Raw genomic sequence first — 17,933 nt, forward strand, 5'->3', positions numbered from 1 at the left:
ACAGTACTGTATGTCGGAAAGGAGTGCCGTATTTTCATTATCTACTCCATTTCAGAATAAGACGAGGCACAAGTACATCTGGGGGGGGGGCACACCGTTGGACTCCATAGCACTTAGCAAACATGTTTATGGAAACGCTAAAAAAACACCTTTCAAATAACTAGAAATGTCAGTAGGGCTCGCACAATGTTTCACAATAGCGCAGGATCAAAACTACATAAATAAATAAAAAAATATTTCAGATTAAAATATTGTGAATGTATATAATAACAGTAATGAAACAGCCTGATTATTCATGCAGAACAATCACATTATCAATTAGTATTTATTAAGAACACAACATACAATATATAAACTATGTACTGAAGATATATAGTTCCTTTAACCCATGTATATACAGTATAACTATACCTGGAGATCAGGAATCTTCTGTTATTTGATCTCTTAGGTACTGCAATGGGAAATTTTAAAAACTTTTCAGAAGGCAGAATACACAGTCTTCTGAAAAACCCACTAATTTAGCTATAAGGCTACATCTTTTGTCATTTTTACAGAAAAGAAAAACAAAACATCTGATATATTGCATACTCTTACAGAACAGCACAATTAGAAATATAAGTTTGCCATAGACAGAAATAGTGAAAAAAAAACCTAATAAGCAAAAGGAACCCAGATTTAAGAGAGAAAAAGCAGACAGAATCAACATATTTTACATTCCATATCATATCCAATCTGTCCCAGCTGGCACAGGTGATTGACAGGGTACAAGCTAAACCCCATGTGGAGCTGGGGTTGACAGCTGATGACACCAGCTGTGACACATTGGGAAGCAATAGTACCACAATGGTCTTCATATCCAAAAGGTGATAGTCTCACAGGCGATGTGTATATCCCAGTATGAATCTTGTGGTCCCATTGGTGCTGCACTTAATCCTTCGGAGCATTTTATCTGCTTTGTCCAGGATAATGACTTTCAGAGGTTTTTTTTTTTTTTTGCAGCTAGATCTATGGGCATTTACAAATACACAAAGCCACATCGGAACATGCACCAGCAAATCTTAGCCGTCTCTGTTCGAAATCGAGAACGTAAATGAACGCCTGCTTCAAGGCAACTGGAGTTCATCTGGAAATGACGCTGCATGTCTGGTTGCCCAGTGACCTTTCATGTTTTTTAAAAAGAACAAAGGAGTTGCTACTGTGTCTGTAGTTACAGACTGCGTCTGAAGGAAGTTCAGGAATACAGTGTCTGGATTGCACAACCTCACCTATGGATACAGAGTACAGGTGAGCATTCCAGAGCACTGTTGCAGCCCCTCTCCTTTGCAAATGCCGAAAGTTCTTCGCAATCCATTCATCTTTTAAGCACTCCATCCAGTTTAGGGCTGAAGCCTATCCCATCGAGCAATAGGCGCAAGGCAGGATACACCCGAGATGGGACACCTGTCACATCAAGTGGCACTGCAAGTCTGAGGGTGGGGCCTGAGGTTAGGGTCCTTACGGATATTTATGTCGGGGAGTCTATCCCAACAAGCAACGGGCTCAAGGCAGGATACACTCTGGATGGACAGCCAGTCCATTGCAGGGCACACAGAACATAAACACAGACACTCACAGCAGGCCCAATCTTCCCCAGAAGCCAATTAACCTTCCAGCCTGTCTTCAGACTATAGGAGGATACCAGAGCACCCCAAGGAAAGCCACAAGAACAAACAAACTCACATAGACAGCTCCCCAGGTCTGGCATTGAACCCAGAGCCCCAGAGCAGTGCTAATCACTGTATCACCGGTCCGCCCTCTTCTCAGTCCATCACTTTCACATAGAGTGGTGGGCCAGGGATGAGACCACACAGTCCTGGAGTTGGGAAGATTTAATTTAGGGTGTCAAAGCTGTCCTCCACCCACCCTGAAAAAATCTACTTCTGAGAAAAGCAGTTTTTGGTGGACAGGTACTGCTCTTGTTCCTAAACATGGAGTCTAATCAAGATGAATGACAAATGAGTGTTATATCCACCCACAGACCAGCGTCCCTCTCAGTCCTTTCTGCTATCTAAGACACTGAAGTACTGCAACAGACTGGACTGGAATGGCCGGGTGTGAAATCGTGCTGACCTCGAGCAGAGCTCTGCCCCAGCGGACGCAGGGCAGGACACCCGGCGCTAGACAGCAGTAAAATAAAACAGCAGGTGCACATCTGCTGGAGTCAGCAGAGTGCAGCAGGAGACACACAGTGGATTTTCATTTAGTCAGGACTGCGGTGCAGCGAATACATCTGCCTCACTACTCCTTTAAGTCCTGATAAGACTCGTGTCGCCTGACGGGGAAACAGGCTGCAGACAGACAGGGCTGTGGGGCTGTGCAGAGGGATCAGTGCTTCTGCAGAGGAGTGTTCAGATTCATGTTGTTCTCCTTTTTCTCCCTGTGAGGACAGAGTAATGAATATATATATATACTGTATACTGTATGGTAATACAGTTTGAAATTTTGCAACAACATATTTTACCACATTAAAATAATAAAAAAGCTGCATTTATCAGAAGTACCTATTTCTCAGTTCTTTCCCCCACACTTGCAAGGAATCATAAAAACTCCAGACAGCCACTTCTGACACGGGAGGAAGGCCACAGCAAGGAAAAATAAAACCAACGACGGAGGACATTTTCAAAGTACGATTTCTGCTTACAAAACACCACTTGCCGTGCAATGCTATTTCTGTGTCTAACAGGGCATGATTAGGCATGCACGCCGCAGGACAACCTGTCTCTGAGTCTGGTGCAACATTGGTTTGGTCACCCTGACATCCTGTCGCTTGTTTCCATTCTTGTGTCGACAGACTTCTTGAACTGGCTGGTAAATATTTGTTTTGCACACAAAAGGTCAGCGAGAGATAAGCGAGAAGATATTTCACTTATTTCAGAGGGGCACACTGCAGGCTAAACAGTGCAGGGGACGGGCCGATGTTGCCTTTTCATTTCCAGAACTTCTCCACCCTTCCTCTCACATGAAGTAAAGAGAGAATGGTCTTGTTTTCGTCACTGTACTGTGTACTGTCCCTTTCTATCTCCCTTAAATTTTTAAATACATGTGTTAAAGAATATTAAACTGATAACTGCACAGCAAATAGGGAGCACAGTGTCAGCATGTGTTAACCTCTGCTTAGGACACCAGTGGATATTCTGCCAAGGAAGGGCCTTTTTTATTCAATAAAGCACCGTGAAGGTTCGAGAATGGACTAAATGTCATTTTGATGTTTTCAAAGTTTTAAAATTGCTTAAAAAAATTCTCATCTTATTTTGTCCCCCTTTTGCCTGCTGTTCCAATGTATGCACCTAAGCTGGGCTCGCTCACGGGATTACTGAAGCAAAGGGCAAAGTGTTTTCCGACTCCTGCTAGGAAAAACCCAAGCTGAATGTCCGCCCTGACCCCTAACCCCTAACCCTTGACGCCAAGGCTAGTCTGGACAGAGGAGACTTACGCTCTCTCCAGCTCGATCTTGATCTCCCTCCGGCGCCTCTCGTCGATGGGGTAGAAGTAAAAGATGAGCATCCCCACCAGCAGCAGCCCGATGGGGGCTGGGGCGAACAGTACCTTCAAGGTCGTGATCACCGCAGGGTTGTGCCTGCAGGCACCTGGCCGGTACCCTGCAAAGCTGGGACACAAAACCAGAGCGAGCGTCACACAGGTTACAAGTTCTTTACAGATGAGTCAATATTGATGTAACAGTGAAGCTTGGTACAGTATGAAACAGCTGTGTTATGAGATATAACAGCGACAATGCCACCTCAATGCCTGCTCTTATGCAATCTGTACTGAAGAAAAGTGCCAGTAGGTGGCACTCTTTTCTCTAGACCAGATATTGAAATGTAACACTCTAGCTTGATGAAGGGAGCCAGGATAGTTATAGGTTCTGTATTTACAGTATTTATACCCTTGCATGTTCATACAAAGCTTGCAGAAGAAAAGGAAAGATGAAACCTTTCCCTGGGCTTCGACACACCTGCCAGGTCCATCAGGATGTTCACAACCACTGTTAATAGTATATTAAAACTGCTGCCTCTCTGTGCCATTCCTTATGTACCATAAGTATAGTATACTACACGGATTGTAGAGTAACAAAGTAGAACTAAAGCTTTGTTATCTTTTTAGTGCGAGGCGGCTTTTTCCCCAGCACTGCGGTGCGTCACGTCAGAGGGAATCACAGCCACTTACTGCAAAGCCAAGGTGGAAATTCCGATGGCCATCCCCCCCCCGAATTTATTAAAGAAGACATAGCAGGAGTAGAACAGTGGCTCCAGGTCCTTGCAATTGGGGTTCTTCACTTTGAAATCGTCCACCACGTCCGGCAGCATGGACCTGCGAAAACACACGCACCGCGTCAGGGCTTTCTCAGCAAGACAGCGAAGCCACGAGCTTTCCACTGACTTCCACTTCCGGTCAGTTTTCCAGACACCGTAAGACAACATGGAGCAGGTAGGTGCCGTAGCAGTGACCGGAGACGCAGTTGGCCATTGACTGCGTTTTTCACTCCCCTGTTCAGTGAGACGGACGATCATGACAACACATGGCTGACTGGACTCAGATCGCAGAAACAGCTCAGGTATTCTGGGACCAACATGATAGATGGGTTATAAGTCTTGTGTTAGTTGGTCAGAAATGTCCAATAAAGAATAATGTAATGTAATGTAAAGGAGAATGCATTACAACCAACTCCAAATCAACCCATTTATAAATGTTAGTGTATTATTGTCACTAATTTCTGTGCCTTTTTGTGCCTATGTCACGTGTGAATGTCATTTACAGAAAATGAACTTACACTAGATGTACATTAGCTTAAACGGTAGCATATGTTAATGTGAGCTGTGAGAGAAAAAAAACACAGGATATGCAAGCTGAAGCACAGAAGTATTTCACTGATAAGGTTTTAATCAGTTCGGGCCGCTTGCACAATATCACAGTTACGTGTCACAGAGTTTCTTGCTCTAAGCTCATCCCTTTACTAGTTTGCCTAGCAGCACCACCCTGCTCCTGACCCTGACCTTGACACCTGGCCCTACTCCTGACCCCATCCCTGACCTCAACCCTGCTCCTGACCCTGAGCCCGACCCTGACCCCGACCCTGACCCTAATTCACGCTGGTTAGAAATGACTGTGCTGGAAGAAAGGAATTGGTCCACATCTAGTCTGCAAGGATCCCTTACAGACCAACGTTATTTGTGTCCTTTTCATAGCGTGAGCCCCAGAGTGACAAGTCAGGCTCTTCCAGCTGGCTTTGTGCCAGTCAGTCAGTCAGTATGTCGAGAGGCGAGGGCAGAAGTGACTGCTCTCTGCGAGAGGTGGGAATAAACATTTTGCAGACAGGACACACACCACGGCTGCAGATAAAAGGCTAGATTCCCCACAGGCCACTGAACTGTGCCACACATGTGGAAACTGCAAGACGTACAACAAAACTCTTCTTGGAAAAAGCATGCCTCAAAGACATCTCTAAAATGATAAAGACTGTTCGCCTTTTTCAAATTTCTTTTGCTACTTCCGCATTGTTTTGTATTCTTCTTGTTTTGTTGTTATCTGTGAACCTTATCTTACTAGCTATACCAGAATCTCGGTTACTGAACTAAATTAAGCAGAGCAGTGGTCCGAAAGAAGATCCCTGTGCAACACCAGGCCTTTCACTCAAATCTAAGCAGTTTTCAAACTAAATACGTGCAGTTAGATGGTACAGGATGCCTACTGCATGCAATTTTAGGATTAATGTTTTATGTGGAACCTTCTGAAAATCCAAATATGAAAATATCAAGTCATGTGCTCTGTATGCAAAGTTATAGAAACTTTTTGGAGCTCTCAAGCCAGAGCCTCAGCTCCAGCAGGCAGAAGTTAATGTACTGCCTGTCCTAGAGCATCATAGCTGGCAGCAGGGATAAAAACCAAACGTGAAAAAACAATTCATCTTATGCGATGGCATAAGAACCGAAAAACCCTGAGAGGTCCAAGAGCTAGGGATTAACACACTCGGGGCACCTGCTCTCAGAAACACTCGGTCCCACATCTCAGAAGCGGAGGAGAACAACAGCAAAAAAGGGCCATCTTGCACTGGGAAGTATCGGACAACCGATATTTCCCCATTCGCAAGACAGGACGTACGGACAGAGCGCGGAACAGTTGTGCAATTCGATGAGAAAGAGGTAACACTCAAGAGCACATGCAGGTGCCTGGGTGAGTCTGGTAGCGAGGCTGACTCACCATGGCAGTAAGTACAGTACAGCCAGACTGGACCCTGCAACGATCGCCATGACGACATACACAGGCAGGTTACTCCTAACAGAGGCGATGATGATCAGAGCTGGGATGTAGCACTAGGAGGAAGAAGAACAATGACTAACTAGATTAATTAATGTGAAACCATGCCCTAGCAAGTCTACGATAAGTAAGTAAGAGACCTTTTCACTGTGAAGTTAATCACCTTGTTTTTATATTACAATAGCCCTGCAGGTTCAAATACAGAAGTTAGTGACCTTTTAAAGGGATGTTCTGATTGGCAACTTCCTTCGTGTGTGAAGAGACAGTATCGCAACTTCTTTGTCCTAAAATAGCTCTTTGACATTTTGAGATGCAATTCCACTGCTTTCAAAAACACCATCCGTTCTTCAGCCAACAATCGTCTGCGTGCACCGAGGTCAACGCCACACACACACACATGCAGACAACAAGCCGTGCATTTGATAAATATGCAAACTGATATGTTAAAGATATGATAAAGCTGGTGGTATTTGTGAAAGCAGTGGAATCTGGATGTCCTTTCAGTCATAATAATACCTTTTATTCATGGAGAATAAACTCAGGGTGCCTAAGTACATAATGTATACAGAATTACAGACTTGGCAGAAATGCTGAAAAGGGCTGGCATGGGTGATCGCCAGTTTCTGGCATTACAGGATCCGTTACAGACATTCTTTTCACAGAATGCAGAATGTACAGTACCTGAGGCCTTCTCTGCCTGCTGTTTTCAAATTGTTGATGACGTGCTCTACTGTTCCTAGTGCGTCTCTAACTAGTTTGCGTGCATTATTCAAATAACATGAATGGATTTTGTTTGGATAAACACAATAGAACGTGTTGAACATTCTTAAACAGCACAACATGAGCCCTAACAGACCAGACCAAAGTCTGGGATATATCACTGAAATAAGCATTGATAAAGTTTCTAAAACTTTACAAAAACAACCCCAAAGTTTCTTTAGAAAGCCTCCATTCTCTGTAGAAACCTACAAGCTGTCAATAGATCATTTTCATAAGGTTGCTATATTAATAAAATTCAATTTAACTACTATTGACTGCATACTGAAAAGTAATGGAAAATGTGACCATCCAGGCATGCCGACTTTGTTAAACTTACCGAAAGACCCACAAAAAGTGCCGTTCTTTTCCCAAACTTCACAAGTAGAGTCTGCCATAGAGGTATTGACAAAGTAGCCGCCACCTAATAGGAAACACCTTTTTAAAATGATTTCAGTTCCGCAGGTTCAGGAAACTTGACTCGCATAGAAAAAATTCAACACACTGATGACATGGCAAATAAATCAATCAATCAAAACAATCTACTGATCTGGGTGTTTTGCTTCAAGCTAATTTCAGAGGAAAATACTTTTCTCTGAATCTGAGGCTCCTCCCTGGAGCACAAGTCTATGTCAACGCACACAGGACTCACTGGTTACAAAAAGAGGATTAAGCAATTGGTCATTTACTAGATCAGGACAAGAAGGACAAACCAGCTTTAACATTCTAAAGCTAGTTTCTTTTAACTGATGATACACACTTGGCTCTGACCATCTCCTCACTGATAAAGTGATACAAGGTCGTCCATTCGAACGTCAGAAAACTGTTTTTTAAATAGTCTAAGCTTCTTCCTTCTCATCATTTCACATTCTACGCTGGTGAACCTTTTAAGAAAATCTTGGATTACGAGGTCCTTCTGAGGCTGATAAAGACACTGATAAAGCAGCTTGTACCAATTTCCTTGCACCTGGGGGAACTGCATTCAGTGGGCGGACTCACATGAAACTGAACTACGTCCAGCACATTCCAGACTATTTAATGTCCAGATGCTCAGAACTTAACTGCTACTTCATACTTCTTACAAAACTGCTAAAAGGCCTTGTTATTTACGGAGAAGTTACAAGCACTGGGAGTCCATTTCCTCGAAAGGCGAGGGCCGTTGTACTTACGAGCAGGATGAGGACGAGGTGTTGGAAGTAGGCGCCAAGGCCCGCAGCATGAGTACAGAATAAGGCAAAGTTCCCCTGCGCCATCTGGGAAGGATAAGAGCACTCTCTAAAATCAACCTCACACTCTCCTTTCGTTGTAATTCACAAATTACTGTGGTCCTTTTCTGTTTAGAATTTAAATGCAGCTAAAAAGAATCACCTGGATTTACCTGAACCTGTTTTTGCAAGCTTTTCAAATGTTCAGTTCAGTTCATTTGTCATATGCACAAGTGCAATGAAATGCTTATTTGCATATATACAGAGACAAAGACATTAAAGGAATCACCAAAACCATAAACACAGAAAAGCAGCAGCAACAAAAGCCATTTAAATAGCATAACACTTCTTTTTTTTTAAAAAGGTAGACAAGCAGTGTGAGAAAAATACCCTCAGTGTGAGCCAGTGGTAGGGGGGGAGTTCCGTAATCTGACAGTTTGTGGGAAGAAACTCTCTCTGAATCTAGATGTCCGTGCCTTTACATTCCTATAACACTTACCAGAGGAATCGGGGGAGAAAAGTGAGAAACCAGGATGACTGGTATCCTTAGCGATACTTCCAGCCTTCCTCAGAGAGCGAGTTGTAAAATTTTTACAAGAGAGGGGAGCTGTACTCCAGTGATGGACAGGGCTGACCTGATCACCCCCTGTAACGCCTTCCGGTCAGACAACCAGCTGCTGCCAAACCACAAACGTGACATCACCCCTGTGACAGAGCGCGTTTGTGACTATTCTGTGTTTGGTGGCCGCTGGCATGACTGCTCCCCTGAGCCCCCAAAAGAACTCGATCAAAGACCAAACTGCGGAACCACAAGGCGCTAATTCAACGCTACCCCCCCCCACCTGCACTGGGTTCCGGTTGGGGTCTGCAGGCACGTCCCTAGCCCCTCTCAGGGCTGATCGCTGATTTGCACACCACGAGATGCAGGGGGTCACGGCACGCAGCACGAGGTCGCCCATCTCGTCCAGCTCCAGCAGAGCCCGACCCACTGTTGCCCAGTAAACCACAGCTGCAGGGCCCCCCCATTCTCTGTGCCCCATTCTTTCAGCCTCAGCCCCCACGGTGCTGACCTGAAACGCCAAGGAGGCAAAGAGGAATCCGAAAACCAGGCGCACGTAGGGGGTGTGTCTCACTACACACCTCAGGCCCGACAGGTACGACATCTGCAACTTGTCCAGGGTGCTGAGGGGGGCTGCGGAGGAGGAGGAGGAGAGAGAAAACAAGCATGAAGCTGAATCTGTGAGCCAGTGGTCTCCACGAACATTTCAGCAGCTCACCTCTGACCTCAGTGTCCGCAGTTGCATGATGAATTTAACGAGGGCCGCTTGTGCCAGTGCTTAGGCAGAGCTACCGAAATTTCATTCTTCCCACAACTGGTGCTCGTTAAGGCATAAAAGTTTTTAAGTGACAGGTCACGCATCTGCTTTGCGATTTGTAAAGCCAAGCGAAGAAATTCCCCTGTCACTGCAGAGATCACCAATCACCACGTGACCGGGACTGGAAACAGAAAGCCCTTGTGCTCGCCGAAAACAAAGCACAGGTCTCCAACGGGCTCGTCTCAGAGAGCAGATTGTTTCTGACAGAAAGGGAGGGCAGCTCAACTATATTTCAATGTTACATGGAAGGGGTACAAGTTACAAAGTACTGGCACAAACAACACCAATGGGTGACTCACACTGATATCCTCCCCCCCACAATAGGATGGGATAACTCATCAAAAAGGCACCTAGCAAGAACAACACTGCTGTAGTTCTTAAACCCAGATGTGCAGATTTCATCTAGTGTTCCTCTGCCTCAGCTTAAACTGATATGAAAGTCCCATTACTGGAGATAATGGAGCGATACTGAATTGCCTCATGTCTTGAAGGAATGTGTTTTTAGGTGCAGCATGATGAAGGGAAGGAGAGCAATTGTTAAAGCCCTTTCAATGTCCACACTCACCCAATTGTTCCTTCACCCCCAGAAACAGCACCACACAGCAGAGAAAATAAAAGCTTCCGTTAATCACAGCAGCAATCAGGTAGGCCTTCCTCTGATTTCCAAAAAGAAAAAAAGAGTCATTAAGAAACCAGTGATCAGTGAATGGGTTTTGTGAACCAGGACAAATATTTCGTTAATCTTTAAACTACAACTGCCCTTTCATGAAATTAAAAACCTCTAATTTATCTCTCATTACACATTGCTAAGGCAGTGAAAAAACTGGTTCTTTTCAGTGTCAGGACCTGTTATTGGTATCACTTAAACCTCTGAAGACATACAGCCCACGTTTCCATCCTTCAGATAACACTTTTTCACACTTTTTTCTTGTAATAGTGAAGGTAATTAGGGATTTCTGGTTGAGTGCCCCTTTCGTGTCTACATTACAGACCAAACTACCTCCAGTAGGAAGGGAAGAAACAATCTAATGACGAGATTACGCCACAAACTACGTGGGTCATCCTGTACAGCTGGTGGAGCTGGTACCCCGCTACAGACAGATGCAGGGGGCATTCAAATACAGTACTTCTGTCTCCAACATATTTTGAGAGTCAGAGTCCGCATTAAAAGGGAGGAGGGTGAATTAAATGCCCGTTCAATTCAGGTTGGATCCAGAGAATCCCATCTCAATCAATCAATCAATCAATCGCTCCAATTTACCGCACTTCCTAGCAGTAATGGCGGAGTGCATCCGACTGCTGCTCCGCCTCCGCCTTGCGGTTTTTGATTCTAGGTGCTTTGCTCTCCCTGTCAATCGCGGTTGCCATGGCATTCAGGGGGCGGGAGCATGGGCAGGAAGCGGCTCGAGCCAGGAAGACTGACCGTGTTGTAGAGAGTGTCCGTGAGGGCAACGGTCTCGTTCAGGGCCGTGAGGTTGAAGTCGGTGGAGTTGAGCTCGTTGCAGGCTTGTGCCTTCCTGGCGTGGTACACTCCCACGATCTGCCCCTGGATAGTGGCCCCCGCCAACGTCCCAAAAACCTCCAGACCCATCCCTGTGGCCCAAAGAAGAGAGCACCATTGGAGTTTAGCAGAGAAATTCACCACTCAACCTCTGCAGGAAGACATTTTCTGTCACACGTATACAGAAACATTTAACCACTAAAATATATTTCCTCATCCAGTGATGGGCCGCCGTCAAGAAACGTTTTTCGTGACAGCAATCATCATTGAACCATCACAGCCAATCAGGAATCACTCAAAGCTCCACCTCAGCCAATCAGGAATCACTTCCAGCCCCATCACAGCCAATCAGAAATAAATCCAAGTTCCATCACAGCCAATCTGGATGCATTCCTAGAACACTTGTGCTGGTCTGTCAGGCCAATGGCAGCCAACCAGGCCTCAAGCTTGGGACAACCCTTTCAATTGGGTAGGTGGTCACCCAATGTCAGGTGCGCTCTTGAGTTGGTTGGAGGGTTTTCTTCCAAACAGTAGTGTGACACAGTGAGGTCAGCACAACAAGACCCTCACTAGATTTAGACCTCGTCTCAGCCCAAAGTACCAGAGTGCTCACACACCCTCAAATGGAATTTCTCTGGTAAAACAAAATCAGTTTCCATCAAAAACCAGTTGGCTCCATGCTCTCAAGAGCTCTGAGGCAACTAGACTCTCCTGTCTCTTCTGGAGGCTCATGAAGTGGCTTTTGCACTGCAATGATTGAAGTGTTTTAGAGAACTGTCCCATCAGCAAACCACAAACACAAAACAAAAGCAGAAGAATCAAGTGTCCCGGAGGAGAAAAAAGACCAGAGAGACAAGTCATAGACAAGTGAGGCCTGCTTACTGAAGGCTGTCGCCGAGTCCCTGTCTTTCTGATCTCCACCCAGGAACATGTTGAGGGATGAATAAGGGACATGGTAGCACTGCACAGGCAGAGAGGAGGAAACGGTGAGAAACATGACAAATTCAAGGAACTCTACAACACCGACCTGGATTTACATATTCAGATCAGACACCTCATACAGAACAGTAGCAAGGAGCTTGGACTCTGACAGAATATGTAAGAAAAACTTCCAAAACAGTACATCTCCACAGAAAGGGAAACATTTTTGAACAGGTCTATATCAGATTTCTTGGGAAGTTAAGCTTCATGCAAAATTATGGTTTTCTGTTAACTCAGGCATGCTTATCTCACAAATCAGCCAAAACCAGGTTACTCTAGAACTATCAGGGAACAGGCCTGGGCAGAGATGAGGTTTCCATACACCTCAAAAGGCAGGGGTAAGATCTTACACTCATGAAGGTCTGGAAGAAGCAGTACATGGAGAAGTACCAGAAGAAGCTGAACTGGGAGGACATAGTGTCTTTGGGGGTTGACCAAAGCAAGACATAGGACAGCACCCCGAACGGCATGGTGAAGACAGCCCTGCAAACACAACACAAGAGCAGGGTCACACAACACAAAAAGCTCACTCCGTTTCATATTCAAAGATTTGAAGACAAGTAACAGGGGGCTGAATATTTCAAAGAAGATCAGGATCTTAACTTCTGAGGAAGACACTGAACACAAGGTAAGAGATGAGGCACAACCCAAAAGCTGCATCTTTGAACATCCTTCCCTTTCCTCTCACCTCTCGCGGCTTCACCCCGTCTTCGTCGAGTTCAGGGGTGTGTTTTGCGGGGTGGGGGGGGGTGTGGCCGTGTGGGAACACGCCAACTATAAAAAAAGTCATCCTTGGCTTGCAAAACAAATGGCTTGAAGCAGCCAAAATCTCAACACATCTTAAAGCAAGCCAAACACACTGGAACAAAGGATGCTTTCAATCACTGCTTCACAAGCCTGCGACAACTCAGGGGTTCCTGCACTGCCACAGCTTTAAAACACAGCTGCGGTCTCGCAGGCTGCAAAGCACAACTCCGATATCGCAGAGTACTCCTATCCAGGTTCAGGAAGGGAAGTGAGTGGGGGGGGCGCTCATGCCTCAGCAAGATTTTCCCAGCGATTTTAAACTCCTCGTGCGCAGGAATGATGACTTCAGTCCAGCACAGCCCGAGGACTACCACAGGCGAGGCTAGATATTGGGGTACACTTACCAGGGGATCAGCTTGCCAAACCTTGTTTTCCCACTTTTGCTGACCACATAGCCAATGAGGGGGTCCGTGATGGCGTCCCAGGCGCGTCCCAAGAACAGGATCAGGGACACGTAAAAGGCCTCCATCTAAACCAGAGAGGAGGGAAGCTGGTGAAACCCACTGGGAGGCTGGAGTGGCAAAGACAGACCCAAGTCCGACTGTAAACACAGCTGAGGCTCTGTGCCTCTGTCACGGTGAAGTGGCAGAGGGAGGCTGGATGGAATTCAGAGGTGGAGACAGTTCAATTGCAAATGTCAACCGGTCAACTCAAGCCAACAGCAATCTGAACAGGTGCCCTGCTACCCTGCTCTTGCAGCCCCTGAGGGCCCGTGCAAAATGAAACAGCCCTGTTAAAATCCCTCGTCTCCGAGAAGACCGTCTAGATGGGCAACGTTAGAATTCTCTTCCAGGAGAAGAGGAAATGTTACTTTAAGGAACCCTATCGCCTCTGCAGAGAAAAAAAACCAGACGCCTCAAGAACAACAAAACTGAGACAGAAAAAAAGATTTCCTTCCCTCCTCTGACACATACCCTTCCTTCCGAAAACTCACAGAACAAAAGGGAATTCTCAGAAGCTGTACTCTGCAGTTCAACAGGTTAATGCGTTTACAGCCAAAACCCGTTTGTTCAGCATGTAAAAAAGCCCACCAAGAATGGACTATTTTACGGGAAGCTTCACTGGGCCTCAATTCTCCTACGTAGCAATTAAAAGTTCAAAATACGCAACTGAGAGACAGAGGTCCTCCAGCACCAGGGTCAGGAAACGCTGAGGGAGGACCTGGAAGACTACCGTGGAACTGTAATGTCAAGTGGGATTCGGACATGCTGGACCTCTTCCAGGTCCAGACCTACTCACCTGGACCACATCCAAGAGGAAGATCTGCATGAAGAAGCCAATCGCGTTCGATGTCATCTGATAAGGAGCCCCGCCGACTGCATAGCAGATCTTCCTGCGGAGCGGCATCGCCGTGGGCTTCTGGAACGAGAGGACACCCATGTCACAGGCGTCCAATCCTTTTCTAGCCTCTTCCTCCAGCTCGGGGTCTGACCCAGCAAGCAAAGGGCGCAAGGCAGGGAACAGCCCATCCCAGCGCCCACACAGGCACAAACACACACACACACGCACACACGCACACACGCACACACGCACACACGCACACACACACGCACACACGCTAACACAAGAGGGCTGATGTTCCTAGAAGGAAATTAACCTCCCAGTGTGTTTCGGGATTGTGGGAGGAAAATGAAAGAAAACCCACAGGAACACATTTGCATGATTTGCATTTTTCCATGATCCAGCCGTCTCCATATCTCCGTTATTTTTCAGGTCTCGCTTTATTTACATGAGCTCTCCGAATAACCAACACTATCACCTCTACTGAAACCCCATATGGTATTATGACAGCATTCGCACTCGTTAATGACAACTGTGCCAAAGAAATTCTGCACAGCATTAAAGCACATCTGTCACAGCAGGTGGCCGAGCAGGTCTTAGGGTGAGGGCTGAGGTAGGGCCTTAAGAAGACTTGCGCACATACAGGTTACACCCTTCCATCCATTTTCTTACAGCTTCATGCAAGTCCAGGTAGCGGGGGAGCTGGAGCCTATCCTGGCAAGCAGCGGGCACAAGGCACGACACACCCTGGAGAGTGTGCCAGTCCATCCCAGGGCACACAGACACAGGCACGCACTCACACCAGGGCCAGTTTTCCCAGAAGCCAGAAAACCTCCCAGCACGCCTTTGGAACGCTTCACGAATTTGCCTGCCATGCCAATCTCCTCGGTCTCGTTACAATGTTTGGTATTTGTGCCGCCGAAGCACGACGTCTTTGGACTGTGGGAGGAAACCCACGTGAAGACAGACAAGCCGCACCCAGATCGCACCCCGGGTCAGGAGCTGAACTCCCAAGGACCCGTCACACTTTCTGGAAACAAAACAGCAGGAGAGGGTTTGGGAGTGCTACTGCATTACTGTCTGCCCGCACTAGCCTCTCTCCAGGTACAGCGCTGCCGTGTTCAGTGACGGGTTTTCTAACTGCAGGGGGGTGTGTGATCAATCGTCTGTCAGTCGGCTCCTCCACACCACGCAGAAGATTAAAACTCATGTACCTTAGCTCCCTCTCCACTCTACTGAAGTTTAGACGGGCGGCCGACTTCGTCTCTGGAGCTATGCAATACAGTATACAGAAGCATACTGATTACTTCAGCTCCGCACCACTGCTGTACAGTACACTGCTGTTCAGTAGTACTGTACAGCAGTACTCCGCACCACTGCTGTACAGTAGTACTGTATATATCTATAGCATTCACATAACACACACGTCTGGTAATCACCATCTTAAAAAGATATTTTGGATACAGGAAGTCAGTTTCAGTATTCAGTATTCTAACAAGAGACTCGCCCTTTAGTGATGTAATTTTAAAAATCGTTAAGCTTGTTTTTTTTGTCCAATGGAATCTCGAGATAATACCGAATTGCTCGGTCTGCATCACTGAAGTGGGAAAAGGGATTTCGGACAACACTGCGGTTTCAACAGGTGGTCAAAGCACAAGCGATCTCTTCGTTTTCCCTTCTCTCTCTGCTTTTCTTGTTCTAGGAACTGCATTTCCATCTCATTCGCGACCCCAGCAAAACCCCAAAGATTCGAATGCCATTCGACACCCGAGATCAATCTTGTTTTGTTTTTGTTTTTTTGTTTTTCGGGCAGACTGGAGGTTTCTCTAAGGCGAAGGACAAATGGGACCACCTGTTACCAGCACAGCCGGCAATTAATCCTCATTATTCAATCTCCTCTTCCTTCACTATTTCAGCCCTCCGTTCAGTCCTAGTCCTCGCTCGGTATTCGGGATCCATCTGCCTCCTGAGCTTGCATCGTTCTCGAACCTCTGACCACCGACACGAAGGCCCATCGGGTCTCGGACCTCTCGTCTCCCCTCGCTGATCTCTCAACCCGGATTCGACCTCCAGCCTGGAGCTACTGACCGCTCTGCTGCCCCGCCCTTCTCGGACTGTCGTGGAGACCTGCACTGGGCTCATAATAACTCGCTCGCAACATCACCACTATCTGCACGGGTATTGCGATAGTTCGCCCATTTAAAAAAAAAAAAGGAATCCCGAGACCTGGGAGATGTAACGGTACAGGACAATACAGAAACCAGACACCCCATTGAACCGACCGGACAGGGGTGTCGGTGTGTTCATACTGTATGTACTACATTTAGCGTCACTGCATACCAGCGTTCGGACCGTGCACGTCGGCTGAAGTCCGAGCTCATAGCTCAGATATCCAATAAGGGCTTTAGTTCAAAATGAATTGCATTCAAACTTGGGGGATGGCAAAACATAACGTGCACATTACCCCCTTCCCCAGGGGGTCTCTGCGGGAGGGCGTGACGTCAGCGTAAAAGCCTCCTCAAACTGAGGTTTCGTGGCACATTGCATAAGACCAGATCTTAACAAAAAGAGTTTGCCGAGACGTTTCCCAACACAGTCGATAAGTAAAGTTCGGGGCACGCTTGCACGCCAATTTCATAAAAACACGATACCAAACTTCCCACGCGCTGTATTTCTAGCACTTTTTCTCATTTTAAGAAAGCATCGAACTGAAGTTTCATCACACTCCGCGTACTAACCTCTAAAATGCTTTACATGCATCGCTTTTTTTTTTAAAATAAAAAATAAAAAAAGGCAAATACAAACGTAAAGAAAGCGCAATGCAATAGATCCCCTAAAAGTTCTGTAGGTTTTGAAAGCATTCCCGATGGAGGTGAACTTACACCCTCGGACCCTGCGCCAGCGCCGAGCGGGGTGCTGATGTCCCGTGCCGTCGCGGGACCTTCCGTCGCTCCATCCATCCCGCAGCACGCGCTCGGGAACACACGCTCGAGGAGCTCCGCTGGGCCACGGACCCGGGCGCGCTTATATGCGCCTCGTCACGCATCTGGTGGAAATCCTCCCCGACCGCCGCGGTTTCGTAACCCGCGTCGCGGAAACGGCTGTGAGACCTCTCCGGCTTTTTAGGGGCCGTGGCCCCGGGCCGGGAGAACCGAACCGCCTCCGGAACCGGCGGCATGAAGTCCGCAGGTTTCTGCGTTTCAAAGGGAAGCCTCACTGTAGAGACCAGGAACACCGCAACCGCGTCAGTTCCCCTTGTGGTCCTTACTCCATGGGTGTGCGTTTTTTTTATTGCGGGCTGTCTACCAAATGTCAGCTTTAGTTTTGTAACGGGCTGCAAGATACACTGTTGTTATGCAGCTCATTAAAATAAAAGGCGGCGGTGAAGCGTGACAGTTGTTTCTGCTGAAACAAGTTACTTTTTCCCTCCCCCGAAAAGGGCGTTAATCGCCTAATATTGTTCCCACAGAACATGTGGCATCTCTCGCCCTGACACTTCCAGCGCGTTTTCATCAGTGGGTCACACCGTGCTGAGGAGAGACCTACGCATCTATAGCCCGGCCACTATCCTTCCTGTGGAAGCTCGTTGTTACTTATCAGTCTTGAGTTTTATAAACATTGGTGTCCGTTTTCTGATCCACTTAAGACTTTATTCGTTTTCTGGTGATCAACTGAGGCGTTGATGTTTTAGAATAATTTTTTGGGGGGGGGGGTCTAATTGCTTCTATGTAG

The 17,933-nt window shown here is 46.7% G+C and overlaps 1 protein-coding gene across 2 annotated transcripts; it reads right to left on the reverse strand.

Annotated features, from left to right (window-relative positions):
- Window positions 1-306: 306 nt before the first annotated feature.
- On the reverse strand, window positions 307-17,900 carry LOC148648310 (sodium-dependent lysophosphatidylcholine symporter 1). 2 transcript variants are annotated; one of them, XM_088608454.1, is made up of 14 exons: window positions 17,084-17,900; window positions 14,160-14,279; window positions 13,265-13,389; window positions 12,464-12,596; window positions 12,015-12,093; window positions 11,055-11,224; window positions 10,197-10,287; window positions 9,326-9,447; window positions 8,220-8,303; window positions 7,391-7,474; window positions 6,238-6,350; window positions 4,207-4,350; window positions 3,473-3,646; window positions 307-2,416 (listed from the first exon to the last, which is right to left on the reverse strand). In XM_088608454.1, exons 1-14 carry the CDS (start codon window positions 17,159-17,161, stop codon window positions 2,365-2,367), a joined length of 1,569 nt encoding a protein of 522 aa, XP_088464580.1. In that variant the 5' UTR covers window positions 17,162-17,900; the 3' UTR covers window positions 307-2,364. The 2 variants fall into 2 exon arrangements, with proteins under 2 accessions (XP_088464580.1, XP_088464581.1); XM_088608455.1 differs by lacking the exon at window positions 17,084-17,900 and adding an exon at window positions 16,191-16,936.
- Window positions 17,901-17,933: the final 33 nt, after the last annotated feature.

This window comes from Lepisosteus platostomus, chromosome 15 (assembly GCF_059453375.1).
Source record: "Lepisosteus platostomus isolate fLepPlt1 chromosome 15, fLepPlt1.hap1, whole genome shotgun sequence".
NCBI classification, from domain to species: Eukaryota; Metazoa; Chordata; class Actinopteri; order Semionotiformes; family Lepisosteidae; genus Lepisosteus; species Lepisosteus platostomus.